At 39.1% G+C, this 24,921-nt stretch overlaps 1 protein-coding gene across 2 annotated transcripts in view; it reads left to right on the forward strand.

Moving 5' to 3' along the window:
* The window catches only part of lcp2a (lymphocyte cytosolic protein 2a), a 41,852-nt gene that overhangs the window by 16,773 nt on the left and 158 nt on the right, over window positions 1-24,921 (forward strand). For both annotated transcript variants that reach the window (XM_056446677.1, XM_056446678.1), the window contains exons 5-20: window positions 882-919; window positions 999-1,039; window positions 4,268-4,454; window positions 4,537-4,634; window positions 4,733-4,790; window positions 13,001-13,066; window positions 13,254-13,282; window positions 14,864-14,883; window positions 16,200-16,337; window positions 16,424-16,445; window positions 18,751-18,763; window positions 18,869-18,962; window positions 19,044-19,084; window positions 19,171-19,235; window positions 24,516-24,590; window positions 24,702-24,851. In XM_056446677.1, the coding sequence (XP_056302652.1) occupies window positions 882-919; window positions 999-1,039; window positions 4,268-4,454; window positions 4,537-4,634; window positions 4,733-4,790; window positions 13,001-13,066; window positions 13,254-13,282; window positions 14,864-14,883; window positions 16,200-16,337; window positions 16,424-16,445; window positions 18,751-18,763; window positions 18,869-18,962; window positions 19,044-19,084; window positions 19,171-19,235; window positions 24,516-24,590; window positions 24,702-24,851 (1,135 nt within the window). The remainder of the gene's footprint in view (window positions 1-881; window positions 920-998; window positions 1,040-4,267; window positions 4,455-4,536; window positions 4,635-4,732; window positions 4,791-13,000; window positions 13,067-13,253; window positions 13,283-14,863; window positions 14,884-16,199; window positions 16,338-16,423; window positions 16,446-18,750; window positions 18,764-18,868; window positions 18,963-19,043; window positions 19,085-19,170; window positions 19,236-24,515; window positions 24,591-24,701; window positions 24,852-24,921) is intronic.

Below are 24,921 nucleotides of genomic sequence, written 5' to 3' on the forward strand. Positions count from 1 at the left end.
ATCAAAAATAGACAGCAACAGATAAAACAGCATCGAATACATCCAACATACTAAACAGCATCAACGATAAATAACAAGACACCAGATAGGTACAATAGGATCAGTTTTCTCCAAATTTAAAAGCTTATACTAGGAGGTGTAGTTTAAGTTTACTTTGGCTAATAATCTCAGCTAGAAAAAACAAGATTTCACTACTGCATTTACCTGTTTGTCAAATAGAAAGGCATTTACAGAAAATAACTGAACCTTTAATTGTCATTTATAAGGGATTTCCTCATTTTAGATTAGATCACAAAACTGGTTGAGTTAATAAATCATTTACCAGTAGCTAGCTCTCTGCAACTCTCACATGGTCGCCCAATGAAGTTAAGCTGGGCTGCACCTGGTCAGTACCTGGATGTTAGACCACATGGGGATGCAAGTTTGCTACCAGAAGTGGTGTTAGTGAGGCCAACAGAGGGTACTCAACCTGTGGTCTGTGTGGGTCCTAACGTCCCAGTATATTGATGGGGACTCTATACTGCTCAGTGAGCGTCGTCTTTTGTATGAGTCGTTAAACTGAGGTCCTGACTGTCTGTGGTCTTGAAAATCATCCCAGGATGTCCTTTGAAAAAGTCTAAGGGTTTAACCCCGGCATCTTGGCCAAATTTGCCCACTGGCCTCTGTCCATCATGCCCTCCTAACCATCCCCATATCATAATTGGCTTCATCACTCTGTCTCCTCTCCACCAATCAGCTGGTGTGTGGTGTGCGGTCTGGCGCAAAATGGCTGCCATCTAGGTTCTGTAAGGTCCCTTTTTTAATGGCATTACTACAGAAACCCCCTTTTGAACAAATGTATCATCAACAGATGATTAATTATCTTTTTGTTTTTGCAACAGGCCCTCACAACCAGTTCCCAGCTACCCACAACCAGCAGGTGTGATATGGACTCCAATATTTTCAATTTGCACTTTAAAAGATGTTGTCTAATAGTCACCTGCTTTCACTATTTTCAGCTGAGCAACGTGAGGACCAAGCATGGGACTCTGAAGAGTTTGTAAGTCTCTTATTTTGAAAGTATTTTAAAGTAGGGATGCTCCGATCGATCAGCTAAAGAGCAATATTGGCTGATAATCAAATTTTATGACTCAATTGGTACTCGCCAATCTGGCCGATCGCAAGTGTTTGTTTACGATTTTACAATGCTTTACACACAGAAGAGATGCACATGCGCACCATAGACTGAAAAAGATATGGACGTAGAATCCGTGACGTCCATTTTGTTCACGCGTCATCGCACTGATTGGGACGCCTGCTACAGAGCTACAGACACCTGCTAGCATTTTGCACTGTTGGAATACACTGAGGCACTAAACATTGTTCTTAGGCTGCTTTTCTACAGGAGGAAAATGCTAATTACTTCCAAATACTTCAAATATAGTCAGTGTTAGTAAAGGAAAGGCTACATATGAAGGTATGGCATAACACTGGCATAACATAAGTATGGCATAACACTGTATGACAGTGTTTCAGATGACTGTTCTAGAGCCTACAGCTAATCAATCTGTCGGATTCTGTAGTACATTACAGGTCTAAAGAAAATTATAAAGGATAAATGATCTTAAATAAAACAAATACATTTATAGATATATGGTATAAGTTTATAATTTCACTCACCTGGGAAATGGAGGCCATGTGAATGGTTTGTGAGCACAATTAAGTGCGCACAGCATGCCTTATTGTCTGATAATTGTAGGAAATAATTCCAAAAGGCGATTGACTGTGTAAAGCCACATAAAACAAAACAAAAATACAATGTAAATGCCGAGTTCAGCGGCTAATCAGCCGGAATCAGCTGAGGTGAAGTGACCAGCGAGACCTAGCTGTCACTCACGTGACCACGCCCTTAATTATGCAGACTTATTATAATTTAATATAAATGAAACGGATGAGTTATAATAAATTCACCCCTCACAGTTGTCATGAAGGGTAATATTAGCTATATGAACCAAAATCGTTCTTTGTACCAGGCTGTAAACACCTTCTTTTCTGCTGTAAATTTGGCCATTTTAACATTGGGCTCCATAGAAATCTGCTCTATTATGGAGCCAGGCCTAGCGGAATTTCGATGAATTGCAGTTTCAGTTACTTCCGTATTTGCTTCACGAGGAAGAGTGGGAGGTTGCCACTTGGTACGCACCTGGCAGCACTACAACACGTGAGAAGAGAAATGATTCATGGGGCATGAGCGATCGCTGCGCTCCCAATTGTATATCCAATGTTTTATGTTGGACTAGTGTCTCATCCAACTGTATGACCTCTGCCGGAAGCTCCGCGAGTCTCCCGCATATTCATAGCTGCTCTGTAAGACCCGCAAATCATGTCGACGAGAGTGGATGAGCAAGTGAACAGATCGCGAGGGGCACATCGATGTTCTAAGCATTACAGTTGTTAGGTTAAATGAATCGATGTGACTTTTTGTACGTTACAAGCCACTCGCAATTTTCACTAGCCACAATTTTGTTGTTGGGGAAATATATTTCATATGCGTAAATTTGACTTTGACATGCTAAAATTACTTGATTTAGATTTTGTGTTTTTCCACATGCATTTCACTTTTGTGTGTGTGTGTGACCTCATTTAATGTGCATGTGGTTTCAGAGTGTCGCATTGCTATTAATTTTTTATTTTACATGACTTTTCAGGGCTGAAAATTAAGGATTTACCAAAATCTGACCACACCAAAAAAAAATTTATAGTTCTTAGCCATACATTTTAAATAATGTGCCAAAACAAGCCAAATATAGCTGTATATATACACTTTTTATTCAACAAAACTTTTCTTTAAAAAAAAAATGTACATTTATAAAATAATTATTTTCATGTATCTAAAACAATGCATAGTCTGTGTCCTGGCTAAAGGTCTCAGATCGCCAGTTAACTAAATAGAGAGTTAGTCTCCTATTAAAGCAATCTTATTGTAAAAAAATACAATTAAACCATATTAGCAAAAATAACTATAAGCAAAGAAAGCAGGTGAAAAACATAATAATGTGTAATAATGAAAGGATCATGTCAACATGAGGCCTGTTAATAATCTGTTCAAAGAACAGTTAAAGCGAAAGCAGCACCCACTGCTGCTTACAAAAAGACATTTATTAAAAAATCTGGAGCTATTGAAAGCAGCAGGACTGTGGATGCAAGAGCACCAACTTTTGTCAAGACTTTTCCAAAGAGAACCGATCGTGCCAGTTGAGTTTCCCATTGCCTGTGCGCACGACTTATCATCCTCTCATTCGGTATTCACCTGCTTCCTGTTGCTCGCGTGAACAGTTATTTTTGTCAGTCCTGTTACTTTTCTATTCTAAGATCACATTTGCACACATATTGGGCCATCTTTATTGTAGAACCCTGCTTTTAAGAAAACTGCAATTTAAAAATGATTTCAACCAGCCAAACAGCCAAAGTGGCTAGAGGGAGCGACTGTCTTACCCGGCACAGCTGAAATCTACCCATATTCGACGGGCTGATGGATGTTAATGTCAAGCCCTGAATATACTTATTGCAATAAACAGAAGTTTATAGGTCTATTTCCTTTTATTAAAGAAGTCACATGTTTGCATTTTAACTTATGCACCAAACGTTTTCTTCATGTTAAATTATTCTTCCATCATTTGCAATGTCTCTAAATTGCATTGACAATAATTTTTCTGACCAATTTTTTTTTTTATCTGTTTTATCTATTTTGTTCTGTAAAGCTGCCTCTAGCCATGACATGTCCACACCAAATGGTTCTAAGAGTTGTGTTTAAGGGATTATATGCACCATTCTTTATTTATTCTCTTGGGTAAGGCGAGATCTCCACTTAACTACCATACTTCAAGGGAAAATGTGCTTTATGCATTATCAGATACCATTATATCAAATATCATTATCTTGGTTGGACTTGGTTGGCGCCAATAGCTTAGTAGTTAAGTGTGCTCACATATGGCACCATGGTGCTCACGGTGACCTGAGTTCGATTCTTGGCTTGAGGTCCTTTGTCGACCCTTCCCCTCTCTCTGCTCCTAATAATTTCCTGTCTGTAATCTCCGCTTTCCAATCCAAATTAAAGGAGAAAACCCCCTAAAAAAATATATAAAAACAGAAAGAATCAGACTTGGAATTGGTCGGTCACAGTGACATGGAATCAGTACTCAGTATTGGCTTCAAAAATCCTGATTGGAGCATCCCTATTTTAAAGTAATCAGCATCGCATGTAGCTAACACAACATTCCTCATTAAGAGTGATGATGAAGATGACTATGAGGATCCAGACTCAAATAATGATGGTGAAGCCAGCGGTGGAGATTACGAGTCGCCGGCGGACGGTTCAGACAGTGACAACAGCTATGAGCCACCACCGAGTGAGCCGTCTGAAGACAAGGCCCAGATCTGTCCTGCTAAACCCATGGACAACTGTGATTACATTGGTACACACAAGTGAACAGTTTTCAGTCTTGTGGTGATTTGAGTCTATTGGAAAAGTCATGATGGGATTCCTTATTTTACCAGATAATAACCGAACACGTGTTGTGAACCGAAGTCAACCTCCTGTCCCTCCAGAGCGACCAGGCCCTGGACCCTTAGTGCCCCCTGTAGACCGGCCAAGTGTGAGTCCTTCATATTTCCAAACAGTATGTCGCCGTCTTTGCCTCTAATCTAATTTTTGGGTTCTTCTGTGAAATAAACTCTATTCTACATTCTTTAGGTTGGAATGCATGAGAGAATGAGAGAAGAGAGACCCCAGACTCCGAAAAGACCAGCAGGTAAGACTCTATGTGCTAAATTACCATAATTATGACCTAACAGATTGTTTTGATGTTCATATGATGGTCTTTTTTATTCATTTACTGTGGGTGTTGATGATCTTTTTATTGTATTTATTCATATTTTAGCAATTTTCCTTAATTGAAATGATTTGAATAGTTTTGGCCTCGTCCACACAGAATTGGATTTAGGTCAAGTTGCGAAAGCTTCAAATCTGTGTTGTTGGTGGAAACAATGACATCACTGTAGCATTTAACCAGAAGAAGGGGAAAGAACCTGCGCACGTAACGATCTGTAATAACTATGGCTGATTCCAGAGCTGTGTTTACTCTGCAGGCGCTGATAAGTTTATTAGCATTATTAAAACAGTTTAAACAGAATTTTTCTGTGATTTTAGTGTATTCAATTTCTGCAACTCTATGTGGGTTTTTTTTACAGCGCACAGACAAGGGTGGCATACATATTACATCATTTTAACCCAGTTTTTTCGTTTCCATCTGTATGCAGACATTTCTCGAAACAATACACTTTTTTGGCTATTTATATGGGCTAAATTTGAACAAAATAAATTTAGTAATGTTCAACTTTGTTTGTTTAATTTCAGCTTATATAAATAGTTTGCAACCACTACCATAAAAAATGTAGTAAATCCAATTAATCATTTTTGTGTACTTGTACAGTGCTCAGCATATATAAGTACACCCCTCACAAATCTCTTTTAAATTCATATTTTGAATAGGAAGCTATTCAATATTATATTTGTGCATATACATTAGATTAGTCAGTACTGAAGCCAAATCTGAAGCTTATCTAATAAAATAACTTATGATAACGGTCCAAAAACTAGTACAGCCAAATTAATATGTTATAGAAAAATATTAAATACAAATTTAAAAAGAGGAAAAATCAAGAGAAGCAAAACTATTGAAAAGTTGAGTTGAAATTTTGTAGATTGTAATTTTTTTTGTAATATTTACCGTAATGAATTCTTTCAGTTTGGTGACTAAAATATTATTTTAATACATATATCTGTTTAATAAATCTGTTGTGTTTAAATGCATGAAAATACATTGCCTATATTCACTGAGAAATGGATAAAAATATTCATTTTCAAAATGGGTATTCAATTATGCTGAGCACTGTATGGACATGAAACTGAAACTCTAAAAGTGAGCGCGGAAGTTGGAGAAGAACAAACACAGACAAAAAAAAGAGCTAGGAAAAAAAAACATTTGTGGGACTCACAGCCTTAGAATCCGCAAATGAATAATACATGATCATTACCGTGTGGATGTAGCCTTATTCATCTTGCATTACAGTACACTGTTAGAAATTCCCTGTAGAACCTACTGTAACTTTCTGGAGGCAGTTTGCTAATAACTTAAAATACTGTAATTACATCACAGTACCATTTATCTTGCTTATATCTATTTAAGGTATTTATATCTACTGTAAAATGTACAGTAATTTTCACAAAATAGAGTAGCTTACTTCATAACTGTCCTACAGTAAAATATAGTTCATATTACAGTTAAACACTGTGTTATTTACAAAAATCTTTAACAGTGTACTTTAAAACCTGCATGTAAAGAGTGGTGTCATGGTACATATTTTTGAAAGTTTGCTGAACTATTCTATAAACAAATATTTTTCTAATCTTGATTTCTGCGACTCAGGGTTCCATATTCAGTGATTCATTTGTAATAGATGTGATACTGTGACAGAAACGGATTGAATAGCATCATAATTAATCCCTATGTTGCAAAATATATATATACTTTTTGTGACATCAACTTCAAGTTTGGAAATGAACTTTTCAGACACACATGGCTTTGACTTTATATCAGTTTAAAATTTTTAATTAATTAATTAATTCATCCATTTTTTCGCAACCCAGTACTGGGAAACATCCATACACACTCACTCACACACACATCCACTACGGCCAATTTAGCTTATTCAATTGACCTGTACTGCATGTGTTTGAGCTGTGGGGGAAACCGAAGGAAACCCACGTGAATATTGGGAGAACATGCAAACTCCACACAAAAATGCTAACTGACCCAGCCGGGACTCGAACCAGCAACCTTCTTGCTGTGAGGTGACAGTGTTAACCACTGAGCCACTGTGTCACCCTAAATTTTAAATTATTGTGTAAAATATTTGTTTAAAATTTGTTGAATTGTGACAGCAAAATGATGACTAATCAAACACATCTACTTAATATCTACTTATAAGTTTGAGGCTAACTCAGTTAGACACATGAAATTTTTGATTCCAAAATATTTGATTTATTTAAAATTAATAGATTATATGCCACCCAACTTGCTCATCGTTGTGTAGAGTTGGTTTGCAGTAAACTGAAACTCTCTGTTACTTCTGTGCATAAATGCTTTCACTTCTGCAATAATCTGCTGAGCCTTCTAGAAAAGTTCCAGCCATTGTGCTTTTATCCAAAAACATTCATGAGCCACAACAATTTAAGAATTCAGAATTTTTACATTTTCATGTCTCTGTTCTAAAACGAGTTTAGCAGGAATTAAACGTTATAAGATTTAAATAGATTGAAGGAAATAAAAAAATTAGAATGAATAACAGAACAACAACTGGATTTCTAAAGTCAGTTTCAACTGTTTTACGCTGAAATTTAGAAATATGAATAATGAAAAAAAAAAATAATGAGACCTACGTATCTGTCATGAATTGGTCAGGCTCTCACGACCCCCACTCACGAAGATCACCATCACCTGACTTCTAATGAGCACACAGCTGCATCACATTCACGAGCACCAGATAAAAGCACAGCACTCCAGTCGCTCATTGTCCGGGCTCGTCTCGACGAAAGCGGACAACTGAGCGACCACTCAGCGTAGTCATCCTCAGCTAAAACAAACGATTTACTTACCTGTTCTCTTTGTATTCCTCCTAGTCTTCCTGGTCCTCCCGAATCGTCCTGTCTTCCAGTCCTTCCAAGTCTGTGCCATCCTCTGTCAGCTGTATCTGGTGTGTGCTGTCCATCCTCGTGTATTCCTGTTACCCAGCCACGGAGGAAAAGACCCCAACATCATTCCTGATCCTCCTGGCTATCCTTCATGTGCTCCTTGTTGTCATTTAATAAACACCCTAACGTTTCCTTACCTCTGTCTCCTGTCCGCTTCATAACAGAAGCCCGGACCCATAACGACGACAACATGAGCACCCCCGATCACCTTCAAGAGCTGGTGGACCAGTTGAAGCGGATTCTACAGCCACCAGCTCCACTTTCCAACGCACCACCAGCACCGAGCACTTCCGCCTCCACAGTTTCTTCTTCGGCCCTTCCTTCCAGTCCCATGGCCCGACCCGCGCCCTACTCAGGCGGAGCGGGGGAGTGCAATGGTTTTCTGTTACAATGTTCCCTCATATTCGAAATGCAACCTTCTCTATATCCCACAGATAAGTCGAAGATCGCCTACATCGTATCTCTACTCTCTGGACCTGCACTTAAATGGGCTGAGACGATCTGGAACCAAGCCGGGCCGGTCATGAATTCCATCACTACCTTCACGGAGTATTTCAAAGAGGTGTTTGGACGTTCTGATGGGGAAGTAGCCGCTGGAGAGCAGCTGTATCATCTAAAGCAAGGTACTCTATCTACACAGGAATATGCTCTCCGGTTTCGCACTCTAGCAGCTGCAAGTGGATGGAATGAGAGATCGTTGTTGACCACGTACCGGCTCGGCTTGGAACCCACTCTCCGAATCCAACTGGCCACATTAGATGATACAATGGGTCTGGAGAGATTCATCCAACATTCTCTCCGATGTTCCGATCGTCTCCGTTCCTATCAACAGGACACCATCACCCCCTCGTCTGCACTCCTCCAATCGCCTGAGTCAACAGCCTCTCCAGAACCAGAACCCATGATAATAGAGTCTGGAAGACTGACATCAGCGGAACGACAGAGGAGGCTGACCCGGGGTCTGTGTCTATACTGCGGTGTCAGTGGACACACCCGTATGGAGTGTCCCCTTCGTCCCATTCGGACTTCAGTGAGTGTATTCAGTACGAATATTGAACAATGTAAACCACTTACTACCACCGTACAAATAACTACTGCCTCTATTTCTCTCCTTGTCACAGCCCTCATCGACTCCGGGTCAGCAGGGAACTTCATCTCCCAATCCCTCTGTCGTCAACTCCACCTCCGTACTGAGGCGTCCTCGCATATATACCAGATACAACCGATAACCCAGTGCACTCGATCTTCGACCCGTATCCATCGACAATGCGAAGACATCCTTCTTCAAGTGGGGTTGTTACATCAAGAGAGGATTCAATTTCTGGTTCTGGAGGGTGCAAATATGGACATCATTCTAGGGCGCCCGTGGCTGGTGAAGCACGATCCCATCATCTCTTGGGGCACAGGAGAGATAAAGAAATGGGGATCTGGATGTACACCTGCCTGTTTTCCAAATCTCCCTCTTCAAGGTCGGAACCCCATTTCTTTGTTTGCAACATCGGTCGAGAGCCCTCCTGAGAAGCAGTCTATCCACATTCCTAAGGAGTACAGCTCCTTTCATGATGTCTTCTGCCCCAAGAGAGCTTCCCAGCTACCGCCGCATCGGCCATGGGACTGCGCGATCGACCTAGTTCCAGATGCCCAGTTGCCAAGAGGTAGGATCTACCCGCTCTCGCTTCCAGAGAATCAGGCAATGGAAGATTACATAAGGGAGGCTCTGAGTCAGGGGTACATACGTCACTCAAAATCACCAGCCGCCTCAAGCTTCTTCTTTGTGGCCAAGAAGGACGGAGGGCTGCGTCCATGCATCGACTACAGGGTCCTAAATAACGGTACAGTAAAATACCGATATCCCCTTCCTCTGGTACCAGCCGCTTTGGAACAGCTCCGAGAAGCTAAAGTCTTCACTAAATTGGACCTCCGCAGCGCGTATAATCTGATAAGAATACGTGAGGGGGACCAATGGAAGACAGCATTCGTGACCCCTACTGGCCACTATGAATATGAGGTCATGCCTTACGGTCTGGTCAACGCCCCCTCCGTATTCCAAAACTTCATTCATGAAGTCCTCCGGGAGTTTCTTCACCACTGTGTAATAGTGTACATAGATGACATCCTCATTTACTCCCGGAGTGAGGCCGAACATCGCCAACACGTTGCGGAGGTCCTACACACATTGAGAGAACATCACCTCTACCTCAAAGCGGAGAAATGCTCATTCCACCAGAAGTCGATTCATTTCTTGGGATACATCATTGACCAAACCGGTATACGTATGGATGGGAAGAAAATTGAGGCTGTTCTATCCTGGTCAGAACCCACTTCCATTAAGGAGCTCCAGAGGTTTCTTGGGTTTGCTAACTTTTATAGACGGTTTATCAAGGACTACAGCAGGATTACATCACCTCTCACTAATCTCCTCAAGGGTAAACCCAAAGGACTGGAGTGGACCAAAGAAGCAGCCGCAGCCTTCCGCCTTCTTAAGAAGGAGTTCACAAGGGCCCCACTCCTGACTCATCCTGACCCAAATCTTCCTTTCGTGGTGGAAGTGGACGCATCCACCACCGGCGTCGGGGCAGTATTATCTCAACATCATGATACACCGCCCCGACTGCATCCCTGTGCCTATTTCTCTCGGAAGTTGAGCCCGGCGGAGCAGAATTACAGCATAGGAGACAGGGAGCTTCTAGCAATCAAGCTAGCCTTGGAGGAGTGGCGTCACTGGTTGGAGGGAGCCAAACATCCGTTCCAGGTGATCACAGATCACAAAAACCTCCAATACATCAAAGAGGCCAAGAGACTATGTCCACGTCAAGCCAGATGGTCACTTTTCTTCTCACGTTTTGATTTCTCCATTTCCTATCGTCCAGGACCCAAGAATCTAAGAGCAGACGCTCTCTCTCGTTTACACGAGCATCACGATCATGAAGAACTCCCAACGAAGATTCTTCCCGAACACATCTCCATTTGTCCGATCACCTGGAACGCTCCTCCAGTCGTTGCCACTCCGGAAGCCCCTGCTCCGCCGGGATGCCCTCCTCATCGGCAGTTCATACCACCTGAACACCGGGTAGATCTGATCCACTCCTTACATACCTCGCTAGGCACTGGACATCCAGGGATCAACAATACTCTCTCGCTAGTATCCCAACGATTCTGGTGGCCAAACATGGCAAGGGATGTGAGGCAATATGTTCAGGGCTGTAAGGACTGTGCCCAATCCAAGAGCCCACGTCATCTACCCGCTGGAAAGCTCCATCCCTTGCCGATTCCGAACCGTCCCTGGTCACACCTAGGAGTGGACTTTATCACTGACCTCCCTTCGTCAGAAGGTAATACCTGTATTCTAGTCATAGTAGATAGATTCTCAAAGTTTGTCAAACTAATCCCTCTGAAAGGTCTTCCCACAGCCTTTGAAACTGCCGACAATATCTTTAATCAAGTCTTCAGGTCATTTGGTATTCCAGAAGATATTGTGTCGGACAGAGGTCCACAGTTCATCTCACGTCTATGGAAAGCCTTCTTCAAGCTCCTAGGTGTGGCCGTCAGCCTCTCTTCTGGATATCATCCCCAAACCAACGGGCAGACAGAGAGGAAGATTCAGGAGGTGGGACGGTTCCTGAGGACCTTCTGCAGTGGTCACCAGAACTCCTGGAGCCAGTATTTGGGCTGGGCAGAATATGCCCAAAATTCACTGCGGCAACCCTCCACCGGACTCACGCCATTCCAGTGCGTCCTGGGCTTCCAACCACCGCTCTTTCCCTGGGATGGCGAACCATCTGATGTCCCCGCAGTGGATCACTGGTTCCGGGAGAGCGAGAGAGTCTGGGACGAGGCTCATCAACATCTGCAGAGGGCAGTCCGTCGAAGCAAGGTAACCGCCGATAGGAGAAGGTCTGAAGAACCCAGATACACACCCGGACAAAAGGTGTGGCTATCCACCCGGGACATACGCATGCGACTGCCCTCTCGCAAGTTAAGTCCCCGATTTGTTGGTCCCTTCACCATCGTGGAACAGGTTAACCCCGTCACCTACAAACTACAATTACCCTCTCACTACCGTATTCACCCTACATTCCACGTATCACTCCTGAAACCCTATCACGATCCTGTTCTTCCCTCCACAGAGCCTGACCACGAAGAGGAACCCCCTCCTCCACTGCTCCTAGAAGAAGGAGCCGTCTACGCAGTGAAGGAGATCTTGCGTTCCCGACGTCGTGGTGGCCAGTTGGAGTACCTGGTGGACTGGGAAGGGTACGGCCCCGAAGAAAGGACATGGGTTCCCAGAGCTGATATTCTCGATCCTAGTCTCATGGTGGAGTTTCATGAGAGCCACCCTGAGTTCCCAGCGCCTAGAGGCAGAGGGAGACCACCACGGCGTCGGAGGTGTCGGCCCTCAGGAGCGGGCCCTGGGGAGGGGGGTACTGTCATGAATTGGTCAGGCTCTCACGACCCCCACTCACGAAGATCACCATCACCTGACTTCTAATGAGCACACAGCTGCATCACATTCACGAGCACCAGATAAAAGCACAGCACTCCAGTCGCTCATTGTCCGGGCTCGTCTCGACGAAAGCGGACAACTGAGCGACCACTCAGCGTAGTCATCCTCAGCTAAAACAAACGATTTACTTACCTGTTCTCTTTGTATTCCTCCTAGTCTTCCTGGTCCTCCCGAATCGTCCTGTCTTCCAGTCCTTCCAAGTCTGTGCCATCCTCTGTCAGCTGTATCTGGTGTGTGCTGTCCATCCTCGTGTATTCCTGTTACCCAGCCACGGAGGAAAAGACCCCAACATCATTCCTGATCCTCCTGGCTATCCTTCATGTGCTCCTTGTTGTCATTTAATAAACACCCTAACGTTTCCTTACCTCTGTCTCCTGTCCGCTTCATAACAGTATCGTGCTGGATTCTGAACATTTTTTTTTGGCACACTTATTTTTTATTGCTTAGATTATAGTTCAAAAGTAAGTACATTTGGGTGCTGGGCATTGATTATATTGGTCATCTCAATGTCATGTGGACATTGGACATTGTTAAACGCTGAGGCAGGCCAGTCTAAACACTTTTAAAACCTTTAGTCATTCTAAGAACATACAAAGACACTCATTTTTGGTGGGACATTAAAATCTATGATGGTTTTCAGCTAAAGATGAACTAGATGTGTTGTTGTTGAAGTTGCCCAGTAAACAATGTTGTTTTTACTCCAGCACCCGCTGTGGACCGCAGTAAAAAACCAGGAACTCTGGACAGAAGTCACCCTCCAGCTGTAGCAGGTCTGTTTATAATAATGAAATAAAATAAATAATAACTATAATAATCGAGTCATGATACAAATCAGATGGCCTTTATTTGACCTGGTGTCAAAAGCCAGCACTAAAGATAATACAGGCGTTGTCTAAAGGAAAGGATTTACCAATTTTTAACAGTCTTTATCAAACTTTAAACTGACTGTCTTCACAGGAGGAAGAGGAACTAGCTCACTTGATAGAGTAAGTTTGGTTTGCCCTGCCTTTATTTCACACAAATTGTTCTGAATAACAAATGTTTTCATTGAAAAAGGGGATTATTCCTGTTACGAAGCAGACGCTGGCAAAAAAAACGAGCAGATCCAAATGCAGTTTATCAAAGGCAAGGTCGTACAGGCAATGGTCAGAAACACAGCAAAACAGTAGCACAAGGGTAATCTAATAAACATAGTTAAAATACAGGCACGAGATCAGACTAGGTGACAACAAATCAAAACAAGGAAAAAGGCAAGAATCAAAAAACACAGGAAAACAAACAAGAAGAAACGCTTCATAATGTTCGTGATAGAAACAAGACTCAGCGTTGTGTGAGTGAAAGTAGAGCATTTCAATGTGGTGATGTCATTGGCCCATGAACATATCTTGCTTGTTGTCAAACTATTTCATAACTGTAACAAGAGGTAATTCAATGATAACTTAATGTTAAAACAGCTAACCTAGGATTATTTATCAATATGTGGAGCTTTTTGGATTCTCTGAAGCTATGGAAATTAAAAATGTAAAACAGGAAACGCATTAGGACCATTGTTAGTTTACATACCTCAAAAGGGTCTATAGCCCTTGCATTCAGTGACAACGAGCAGCAGATGTGTCTGTGTGTGAATGTCCAGATTATTGTCAGCTGTTGCTGGACTTGATGAATGCAAAGGGTTTTGGTAGTTGTAGTTCGTTGAGAATATCGGCAGTAACCTCCAGCGGAGAAAAAGCTAGCGATTGTTATTCCACCAAATACTGATTTCTTAACTCTTCTGAAGTTTAAACAGTGGTATCGTGTTGTCTAAAAAAGGCTTTAAATGACATTTTTATTTCATATTTAAAGAAATATCATCTGAAGTTTACAGAATAAAACAAAAAGTAAGTTTACATGCATAGCTATTGTCATTCAGAGATTGATTGTCATTCCGGATTATTGTCAGCTGTTGGAGAGGTTGATGAGTCCAAAGGATTCTGGGAGTTGTAGTTCGTTGAGAATACCAGAAGTAACCTCCAATGGAGACAAACACTGCTGGCGATCACAACAATTCCACCAAATACTGATTTCATAACTCTTCTGAATTAAAACAGTGGTATCGTGTTCTTTTAAAAAGGCTTTAAATGACATTTTTATTTCATATTTAAAGAAATATCATCTGAAGTTTACAGAATATAACAAAAATTAAGTTTAAGTGCATCCAGAGCATCTGTTTTTATATAAAATAACAAAAAAGTGCCATGTTTAGATGAGTTAAGAAAGTTATATTTGGTGGAATAGATTTGCAAACATTTGTTATTTAACATTGCCATTTAAAGCTCTATGAGACCGTTATAGAATGAAACAAATATTAACATGGTCTTCAAAATCGTACCCTATAAATACAATAAATGAAATACTAATAAATCCAGTATTAAATACTAATAATGATGATAAACTTTTACTGATTGTTATTTCACTCATGCTGCTCTGTAGTTGGAATATAAATGTAGTCTTTCAAACTTAATAATAATTGTGGTAGCCAGTTCTGTCGAATACTGTTTCTCTAATATTTTTCTTTTCTTTTTCTGCAGGCCAACAATCCGCCAAGAAGGTAGACTGCTTTCCTTAAACTTTTGTATATGTTTTATAGTAACAACTTAATGTTCAGAATAAACAGCAAATGTCAGTCCAAGGCACTCAGTTACCCTGATAAAGGCAAGTGTTTGCCGAAACGCGTTGGCGCAGTTTTAGGGAATAGCCATGTCATTAAAGACTTTTTAATCATTTTTCCACATTTTTCGAGTGCCTTGGACTGTTTTTTGCTGCTTATTCTGATGAATCCCATACCATTCTGACACATTTTTAAGCTACACTTTAGCACTTTTTTTATTTTGGATCTTAATGTTCAGCTTTGTTATGACACTATTTAATATTATAAATGTCTGTTTAATAAAAAACTGCACAGATTTATCAGCCACTAATTAGTATCAGGCAAAACAATAATTGGTTTTGGTTTATTGTGTAAAACCAGATGATTATCAGGGTTGATTATTTCGAAAGAAGGCAGGAATAATGTATCAAATTTGTATTTTTATTGAATTTGGTTTGGTCACACAGCTCAGAATCCACAAGGTGAAACTGGTAAACTTGCTAAAGCTTTTAACACAATTGATCAGATTACACATGTAGATGCTTTGGTTTGTGATGGGTAAATGTGAGCATAAAAGGATTTTTTTAAAAAGAGTTCATTGTTAATATGAGTTAATAAACATTCAAGAGATCATCAAATCTAAATTAAAGACTTAAGAATGTTTATTTAAGTATTTTCTGTTTTTGACTAATCTTAAACAACTCGCTAAAATGCAGAGAATTGCGTTTTTATTTGCATTTATTTTAAAATTGTATAATTAATTATCATTATTTTAAGAAGGGATAAAATGCAGAACCACTATCTTTCAATATCTGCAGACATTATTCTGAGTAATCAAAGATTTTCTGCACAGAATTGTCTTTTTAAAAAAAGTTTGCAAATTGTGAAAGAATTTTGAGAATAGGAGCTTAAAACTTTGCTGAAAACATTTATTTAAATATATACAAATATATTATAAATGTAAAATTACATATAAATATAAAATACAAATGTAATTCTTAACATTTATTTAAGGTTTACAGCACAAATCCAGTTAGAACCAGTTGTTGAAGCAGTTAGAACCAGTTGTTGAAAGAAGTTAGGTCATTTAAACATTAAATAATGGATTTAAAAATCTTTAGTATTCAGATTTTCAAAATCAGTTAAGAGGTTTTATATTGGGTGTATTGTCTATTGTATCTTCAAAATGATCACATAAAATACATGTTTTCATGGAATATGCCTTTTCTGGTAGCTAAAAATGATTTATTAATCTTTTGTATGCCTTTGTTTTATAGCGTTAATGCTGCTCCTTTCAGAGGGCCTGCAATGGAGGCGCCAGGAGACCCAATGAGGATCCCCAAACCCTCCCTGCCTCCATCATTAGGGGTGCGCAGAAGTGCCTCTTCTGTTACACCCGGCTACTCTCAAAACAGGTATGATTTATTAAAGTAATAATAATAATGTATATTTAAATAACCAGTCTCTCACAAACCTGCCTGCTCTGTCGCTTTTCAAACAGACATCTGGACCAGAGGCACGAGGTAATCACATTTACTGCACCTTTACTGTATAAAAATAAAAATAAAGCTTCTTTAATGGCATCACTGTTTCCATGAAGAACTTTTAACATCCATGGAATCGTTATATTCCACAAAAGACTCTTTACAAATGAAAAATGTTCAGATAGTTCAAATGTTTTTCATACAAAATGTGAACTGGGGCCGGTTGCACCAGCAGTGCGCAAGTCAAAACTTAGCTTAGTTTCAATACAAAGTGACAGGAAGCTGCAACTTATGTGCCATTAAATAGTTTGTGTTGCATGACTGAACTTAGTTTAAAAATGACTCCACATTCCAACGAAATACTTATAGCAGCTTTTACACATGAATAATGATTACAATGATGCGCTTAGATTAATAATAAGAAACTCCAAGTTTTTACTTATTGTACTTAATCTCCCTCTGCTCACAGCCTTTTTCTTTTTTTTACATCCTGACATATCTCCCATTTTCTTTTCTTTTTTGCCATTTGTGACACTGTTTTGTTTTCATCCACCTATTAAAATTATTTTAAATGTTTTTTTTGTCTTCCATGTGTGCTATTGAAATAATATAATTGCACATTTGCTGTATAAAAATAAAAATAAGGTTTATGGGAGAATGGGAGAAAAGACTACTGATGTATGGGACTTTGCCAATGCTTGATAGGAACTTTACAGCACACAGTTCATGGATCAGTTCCTTCCTCTATTTCACAAGTGTAAGTAACTTAAGTGCGATTAAAATGGTTGCTTTCTTGTTTTTTCTAGCTTGTAAATTATGTATTTAATTGTGTTTTGTTATTGTAACCGCTCCACACAGCATGTACTGTATCTGGTTAACTCTTTATAATCTCATATCGCGTCTAAAACCACGTTGAAAATGCGATGCGTACTGATTTGTTTTCGAATATAAATGCGTTAATGAGCTCATGATCCTCTGTCGTTTGTCGTTACTATGGCCACCGTCAGCTCTTCCTACAGTAAACACGTGCAGCAGTCACGTTGCATAATAGTTCAGCTTTTTCGACTGTGCGGATGAATACTGAATGTGTGTCATGGTTAAGAATAGAGCAATATGCTGGTGTGTCTAACTGCACTGCTATAATGCACTCCTGCATTGGGCTCACACATACACTCTGCACTCTGACTACTTCAACAAAGTTGATAAGCTGTGGTGGGCATTTCTCTCTGTCTCGCGCTGAACGCAGTCGACCAATTACAATAGACTGGGTCATCAGACCAATCAGCGCAGATTAGTATCGTGCTATGGAGGGGTTTGGGAACAAATGAATCAATGATCGACTCATATGGGAGTTGTTGGGATAATTAGGTAAAAATTAAATGCATATTATAAGACAATGAAAATATTTTTTCCATGCATATCAGCCTGTTCTTAGAGACCCCCCAAACCAAAATATGACCTATTTAATGTGTAATATGAGCTCTTTAAAGCACACACTGGTTATTACAACTTTCAGATTTTACACATTTAACAATTTAAAGGCTTCTGATTGCGTATTACAGTACATTAACTTACGACCTACCGACCATGTTCTGCCTTACGAATATGTGGTGCAAACAAAATACAAATTTGCTAATAAACTAGCTAGTAGTTACTAAGCCTCTACTGTAGACTTTACCCAGCAGGCACAGGATGTCAACATAATATCAGATTGATGTTGTACCTCAACGGCGTGGGACAGTGCATTTTGTTTGGAAACAAAAATCGGGTTGATGTTAAAACCCAAGGTCAGGCCAAAGTCAGACAGACGTTACATTTTGGTTACTTTCCAACGCAACATAAAAACAACCAAATATCAACGTCTAATGATGTTACAGTTTAATGTTGTGTGGACGTTACCATTGACGTCTATCAGTTTTTGGATTTTGGTTGCCATATCGACAAAAAATTTTTCGTATTTGACGTCAATATGACATTGGTTTTACGATGTTGGCTCGATGTTAGCTTTTGGTCACATTCCAACACAACCTAAAATCAACCACATATCAACGTCACTTCATTGGACATCAAAATGACATTGTCCTTAGATGCTGCCGACCTAAATCTAACCTAATATTAATGTCTTGTGATGTTGTGTGACTGCTGGGTACATTCTGGTTTATGCTAGAACTTGCGAACAGCTGGTGCAACCCCATAGGTTCTTATGGGAAACCAAAATTGTTCTTCAATGGCATTGATACACAAATACAAGTTCAGAACCTTATTTATTTACGATTGTTGACATATACTGTATAAATACAATTCACTCACTTCATTCTACCGTTGTGTTTTTTCTTGTTACCAGTTTCATGATGACAGTAAGTAACCGAATCATATGTTCTATTTGCATATCTTGATGAGAGAGTTATCTTTGTTATCACAAACTAATGAGAAAGTGTTTTAATGCTCTGCGATTGTTCCAGCTGCCAGGCAAACCTCCAACACATTTCCACTGCATGCCAGGAATCCGTCACCGAGACCGCCAGGAACACACGGACAGTCTTTTCAAACCGACAGGCATGTGTCAAATGCTGAATAAATGATGAAAATACTAGATCCTCTGTTATATTTGACTGTTCTCTGTTATATTTTCTGCAGCGTTAATCCCAGTCGATCACTACCTGCTAAACTGCAGGAGGGTAAGCTAAGCACACATTACACTAGTTTGATGAAATCTATATTCAGTCAGAATACCTGTTTAATATTTAATGTTGTCGAATTGAAGCAATGACTGATCACCGGAGAAGTGCAAGAGCTCCACCTCCACAGACAGACATGGGCGGCAGACAGGTAAAGATTAAAAAAAATGATAATGTCCTATTCATTTACTCTCCACAGACTATCCAAGATGTTAGTGACACTTTTGTTAAGTGGAAACATTTTTAGATGAAACTGTGGTCATTGGTGATTTCATAAAATAAAAAAAAAATACTCAGAGAGTTAAAGGCACGATATGAAAGGGTTTATACATTAAAATATGCAATAACTACTAGAACGGTGTTCTATATTTTGCTGACTTGTGTACACGCATTATACCAAATGTTAGGAGTAATGTTCAAATCCAGAGAAATAAGCAATTTTAACTAGTGACACAGAGAGCGTCCTGTGTGTTCATGCTGATCACCAGTGTTGGGAAAAGCTATTTTTGAAAGTAATACATTACAATATTGAGCTACTTCTTTTACTCCTTTTACTTTTACTTGAGTTACTCTGCTTTTTCTGACCTGGCTGAGGCTTGATCTCTTTCAGAACATGCACTTTTTTTCTTTTCTTTTTTAAATAGAGGAGTTAACAAAACACTGTATAACCTTCATTTACCTTTAAAAAAAGCACATAAAAATTAATGTAGGATAATGTTATCTTCTGAGAACTTCCTGACCTCAGAGCTCTACAATATATACAAATTATTGAAAGTTTAAAGCAATGCGTTTGCTACTTTTGTACTTTTTTTGTCTTATTAGTAACAGTAAAATCACTGTCCATTCAGATAATCCTCTTTCCCTTTTCTTTAATGCGCTCAAAATAATAAGAATTGTCTATCTTTATTTGTCTGTTCCTGCATTCTCTCATTGTATGCAGGATTTAACGTGACTACGTTCATTTTAATTCAGCAATTTTTTAAAACAAAATTAACTAAACTAAAAAGTACATTTTTTAAAAATGTAACTCAAATATTATTACTTCATTTTGAAAAGTAATGTGTTACTTTACTCGTTACTTATTACTATCATTACGTAACTCACGTTGCTTGTAATGCGTTACCCCAACACTGCTGATTAGGCATAGGCCGGGCAAGATTCTGACGGCACGATCACCTTGGATAAAAATATCACAGTTTCAGTAATTCATTTTCTTTTCGGCTTAGTCCCTTTATTAATCTTGGGTCGCCACAGCAGAATGAACCGCCAACCTATCCAGCATTTGATTTATGCAGCGGATGCCCTTCTAGCTGCAACCCATCCCTGGGAAACACATACACACTTATTCACACACACATACATTACGGACAACTTAGCCTACCCAATTCACCTGTACCACATGTCTTTGGACTGTGGGGGAAACCGGAGCACCCGGAGGAAACCCACACAAACACAGGGAGAACATGCAAACTCCACACAGAAATGCCAACGGACCCAGCCGAGGCTCGAACCAGCGACCTTCTTGCTGTGAGGCGACAGCGCTACCTACTGTGGCACTGCTTCGCCAATCACAGTTTCACTGTATTGTAATTACTGCTCTAAAATATGTTCTTTTTAAATGTCTGGGTAAAAAACAACTGTTTTCAGAACATTTTGGTGGTTTTAAAACCTTGACTTTTACAAACAGCGCTATACCTTGAAAATGGTTATCGTCCCATGCCTACTGCTGATTACATCATAAAGTCCGGTTTGTTTTTATAGAAAACAGGAAAACAACCAAAGACACTTTACCTGAGCAGCTTTATAACAGAACCCTAAAATGCATTCAGTATGATAAGACAGTGTAGCTTCTTCCCCACATAATCATGGCCGGAAGAACTTAAAAAGGTGGACATTGGCATAATAAAAGCTCCACTGCTTTCATGCCATGTTGCACTTGTCTCTCATCACTAATTGCTTCAACGCTCTCGTTTCACTTTAATGGCTTTCTACACTCCTACACTACAGGTGTGACGCAAGTGATTTTTGCTCATTTCAGCTTGGCACAGGTACCATTTTCATGTCCTGTGCAATGTTGATTAATTAGCAAGTGCATATGCACCCATTTGTGTGCCCATGGTCGTGCTGATCTGAAAAGGAAGTATGCTAAGGCAAATTGTTGGTGTGTTGCTATTTTGAGGCAACTGAAATAGACCACACCATTGACCAGCTCATCTAAAGTCAATGGCATAGTTTTTGTTTTGCTATTTATAGAGCATGTTAGTGATATGTGTTTATAAATGGTGTGCTTACATGTTGCTTATTACACACAAAGAGATGTGCAGCAGCACACAGACATCTTTAAACTTTAAAAAAATAATGGATTAAAATGTAAAAGATTATTATTGTCAAAACATCAATATTAAAATCCTCTCCCTGCACTGAGCACATCCTTAAAATGGCAAAAGTGAATTTGACATGGCAGCATGGTAGCTCAGTAGTTAGCACTGTCGCCTCACAGCAAGAAGGTCGCTGGTTCGAGTCTCGCCTGGGCCAATAGGCATTTCTGTGCGGAGTTTGCATGTTCTCCCCGTGTTCGTGTGGGTTTCCTCCGGGTGCTCCGATTTCCCCCACAGTGTGTATGGGTGTTTCCCAGTACTGGGTTGTGGCTGGAAGGGCATTCGCTGCATATAACATATAATGGAGTATTTGGCGGTTCATTCCGCTGTGGTGACCCCTGATAAATAAGGGACTAAGCCGAAGGAAAATTAATTAATTAATTTGGACATTCCCTATGTGCAACTGCACCATGTGCTTAGATCTTTAATATAGAGCCCAGTGTCTGCATCATCTGACTATATCTCTGTTTGTTGTGAATACATGCAAAAATACTGCCTTAAAAACATATATATACAGGCAAAACTAAATAATTGCCTGTATCGCCTGGTGATACACTGTGGTCTAATAAAGAAACTGAATATTATTTATGACATGATTACCATTTATCCTCTTAGCAAACAGTCCAGAGAGATTTGACAAAGAGGAAGGACATGCTCTCAAAAAAAATGTTTGCTGCTTCATCAAACTATTTATTTATAATGAGCTGAATCAACACAATTCTTGAGGGTTTTTTGCAATAATTTAATTGTTTTCCGTTCAATCAACTTAAATGTATTTAAAAAAATAAAAAAATTAAAAAAACAATTCACTTAACTTATATTTATAAGTTCACTTATATTATATTTGTGTTAGGACAATACCTGTCAACCCTCATGTTTTTCCTGGGATTCTCCCATATTTTATCCCGCTATTATCCCGTAAAGGTATTTTCCAATCTTTTCTCCAATATTTTTAATCTTTCTATGAAGAATGGCAATAAACATTAAAGAACCGATCCTCTTTACGCAACCCATACCGCCGAACCACCAGGGGACGTCCCTTGCTTTTAAATGTGAATCATTTTATTTAGGCTTGAAAACACTTTGAAACAAATAAAAACGTCAGGAATCCCATTCCATTAGAAGTGCTGTTGCCCCTCATATGCAATCCTCAAAACAGTCAGTTCATGTCCAGTGCATGACTGTCAGACACGCTCCATATTGATAAATAGATGCTGTTTCCCAAACGGATTCTGTACATGCAATTTGAAGCGGAGCGAAACTGGACTGGGTTTTGGGTGCATGTCTAAACAGACATGTATAATAATAATAATAATAATAATAATAATAATAATAATAATAATAATAATAGTAATAATAATAATAATAATAGTAATAATAATAATAATAATAATAATAATAATAATAATAATAATATCTAAACATGTCGATCTTGGTGGGTTTTCTTTTAAACACAACAAATTTAGTCTTAAATGAGCATAAACCGTTAGGAAATCTATCGAATGCTGTCATTATAGATCTGCGCATTCTTAAAGTGACACCTCTTATTTAACATAATCACATGAAAATCTAAATGAGTGATTCATTCACTGATCTTCAATCAGAATGTTTAAATTATACGGTAAAGAAAAGGTTAATAAGATTTGATAACAATTCAATTACTTTATAATAGCTATTCATTTTATTAGGCTAAACTGTTCTGCATTTATTTGCAGCTTTTTCTAATGTATACTATTTATTCTATGATTTGTAAATAATAAGAACAATAATAATAAAACATATTACTGACCATTTCAACTGTTTATTTTCAATGTAAATTCAGCTCGAGATAAACATATTTAGTAATTTGGGGAATTTAAATATTTTTTTTGGGGGGGGGGGGGGGGGGGGGGTGGCTGTCCCTTATTTTCACATCCCAATGTTGACAGGTATGGTTGGGACAACATGACGGAATTGTGTGGAACTCTGCATTTTTTACAGTGTGTGTGTTGTTCATGAAAATAGATCTTGTGCTTATCATGGATGCTTCAATCTTGTATTTAAACAGCATCTGCTCATGTGTGAGTTTGCATTCACACATAAGTTATTTTGCAACAGGAAGTTCAATGACCAGAATGTCGGTATTTGTCATTACTCACTCCGGTATTAATTTTGTTTGCCTGTAAACAGTTTTGGTATCACTTTAATTTGATGGTTCTTTTAACGCATTTTGTTGAATTTAAGTTACATTAAATCGACATGCCGACTAATTCTCATTAGATTATAAATAGACTGTTAGGGTTGGAGTTTGTAATAGTCAGTTAAATGTCTGTTGAAGGAGCAGTATCAGCAGAAATTAACCAGACAGACTATTAATACTCAAACAACAAGTAATTGGCAATGCAACTTTTAGTCAACAAAATGTAGTCATCAAAATAAAGTGTTACCACAGTTTTTACCATTGCCTTGACATTAATCTCTGCGGTTTTCTCCTAAAAATCTTTTAAATATTGTTACTTAAGAAAAAACTATTCATATACCTTGGATGATGGTTAGTACGTAACAGTAAATTGTAATTTTGGGTGAACAGTTTACAGAAGTACTTTCTGTAACTTAACAATTAACCAACAGGTGGCGCCCTTGTATTTCCTTTAAGGAATTAGTAGCCTACTATTTTATACACAGAAATGAATTTGGTTTTAAAGTACAAAGGCTGAAATAGAATTTTATCGATAAACATCCTCAAATATTCTGTTTTTGAAGGGTTCACCCAAAAATTCTGTCATCAATTACGCACCCTTCACTTGTTCCAAATGACTTGTTTGACTTTCTGTTCAACACAATAGAAGATATTTTGAAGAAAGCTGGAAACCTGTAACCTTTGACTTCTGTAGTGTTTGTTGTTCCTACTATGGATCACAATAGTTCCCTTCTAAATAGTTATTTTGTGTTCAACAGAAGAAAGGAAATTTTCATTTTTGGGTAAACTATCTTTTTGAAGCTTGGTTAGGTCCTTGTTATGTCTCATAGTAATTCATTGCTAACCTAATATTTCATTGTTCCTATATTTACAGGACATGGATCCAGCTTGGTATTTGGGTCAGATCACCCGCGGTGAGGCAGAAAGCTGTCTGAGAAGGGTTAACAGGGTGAGATGAGTGTGTTGAAAGCTGCATTTCAACATTCACCATAGAAAGTTAATAAAGAACACAAATGTCATTCTTGATCTCATCATAAATATCCAACGTGTCCTCCATTAGGACGGGACATTCCTTGTGCGAGACAGCTCAAATCGGTCCTCTAACCAGCCGTACACGCTGGTGGTCCTCTACCAGGACAAAGTTTACAACATTCAGATCCGCAGAAACCAAGATCGCTTCATGCTAGGCACCGGAATGAAAGCATCTGAGGTACTCAAATTATTTCTTTAAATGTCTGTCATCATTGTTTTGTGCACAGTAAACCAGTCAATAACAATGT

This window comes from Danio aesculapii, chromosome 21 (genome assembly GCF_903798145.1).
Source record: "Danio aesculapii chromosome 21, fDanAes4.1, whole genome shotgun sequence".
Taxonomy (NCBI): Eukaryota; Metazoa; Chordata; class Actinopteri; order Cypriniformes; family Danionidae; genus Danio; species Danio aesculapii.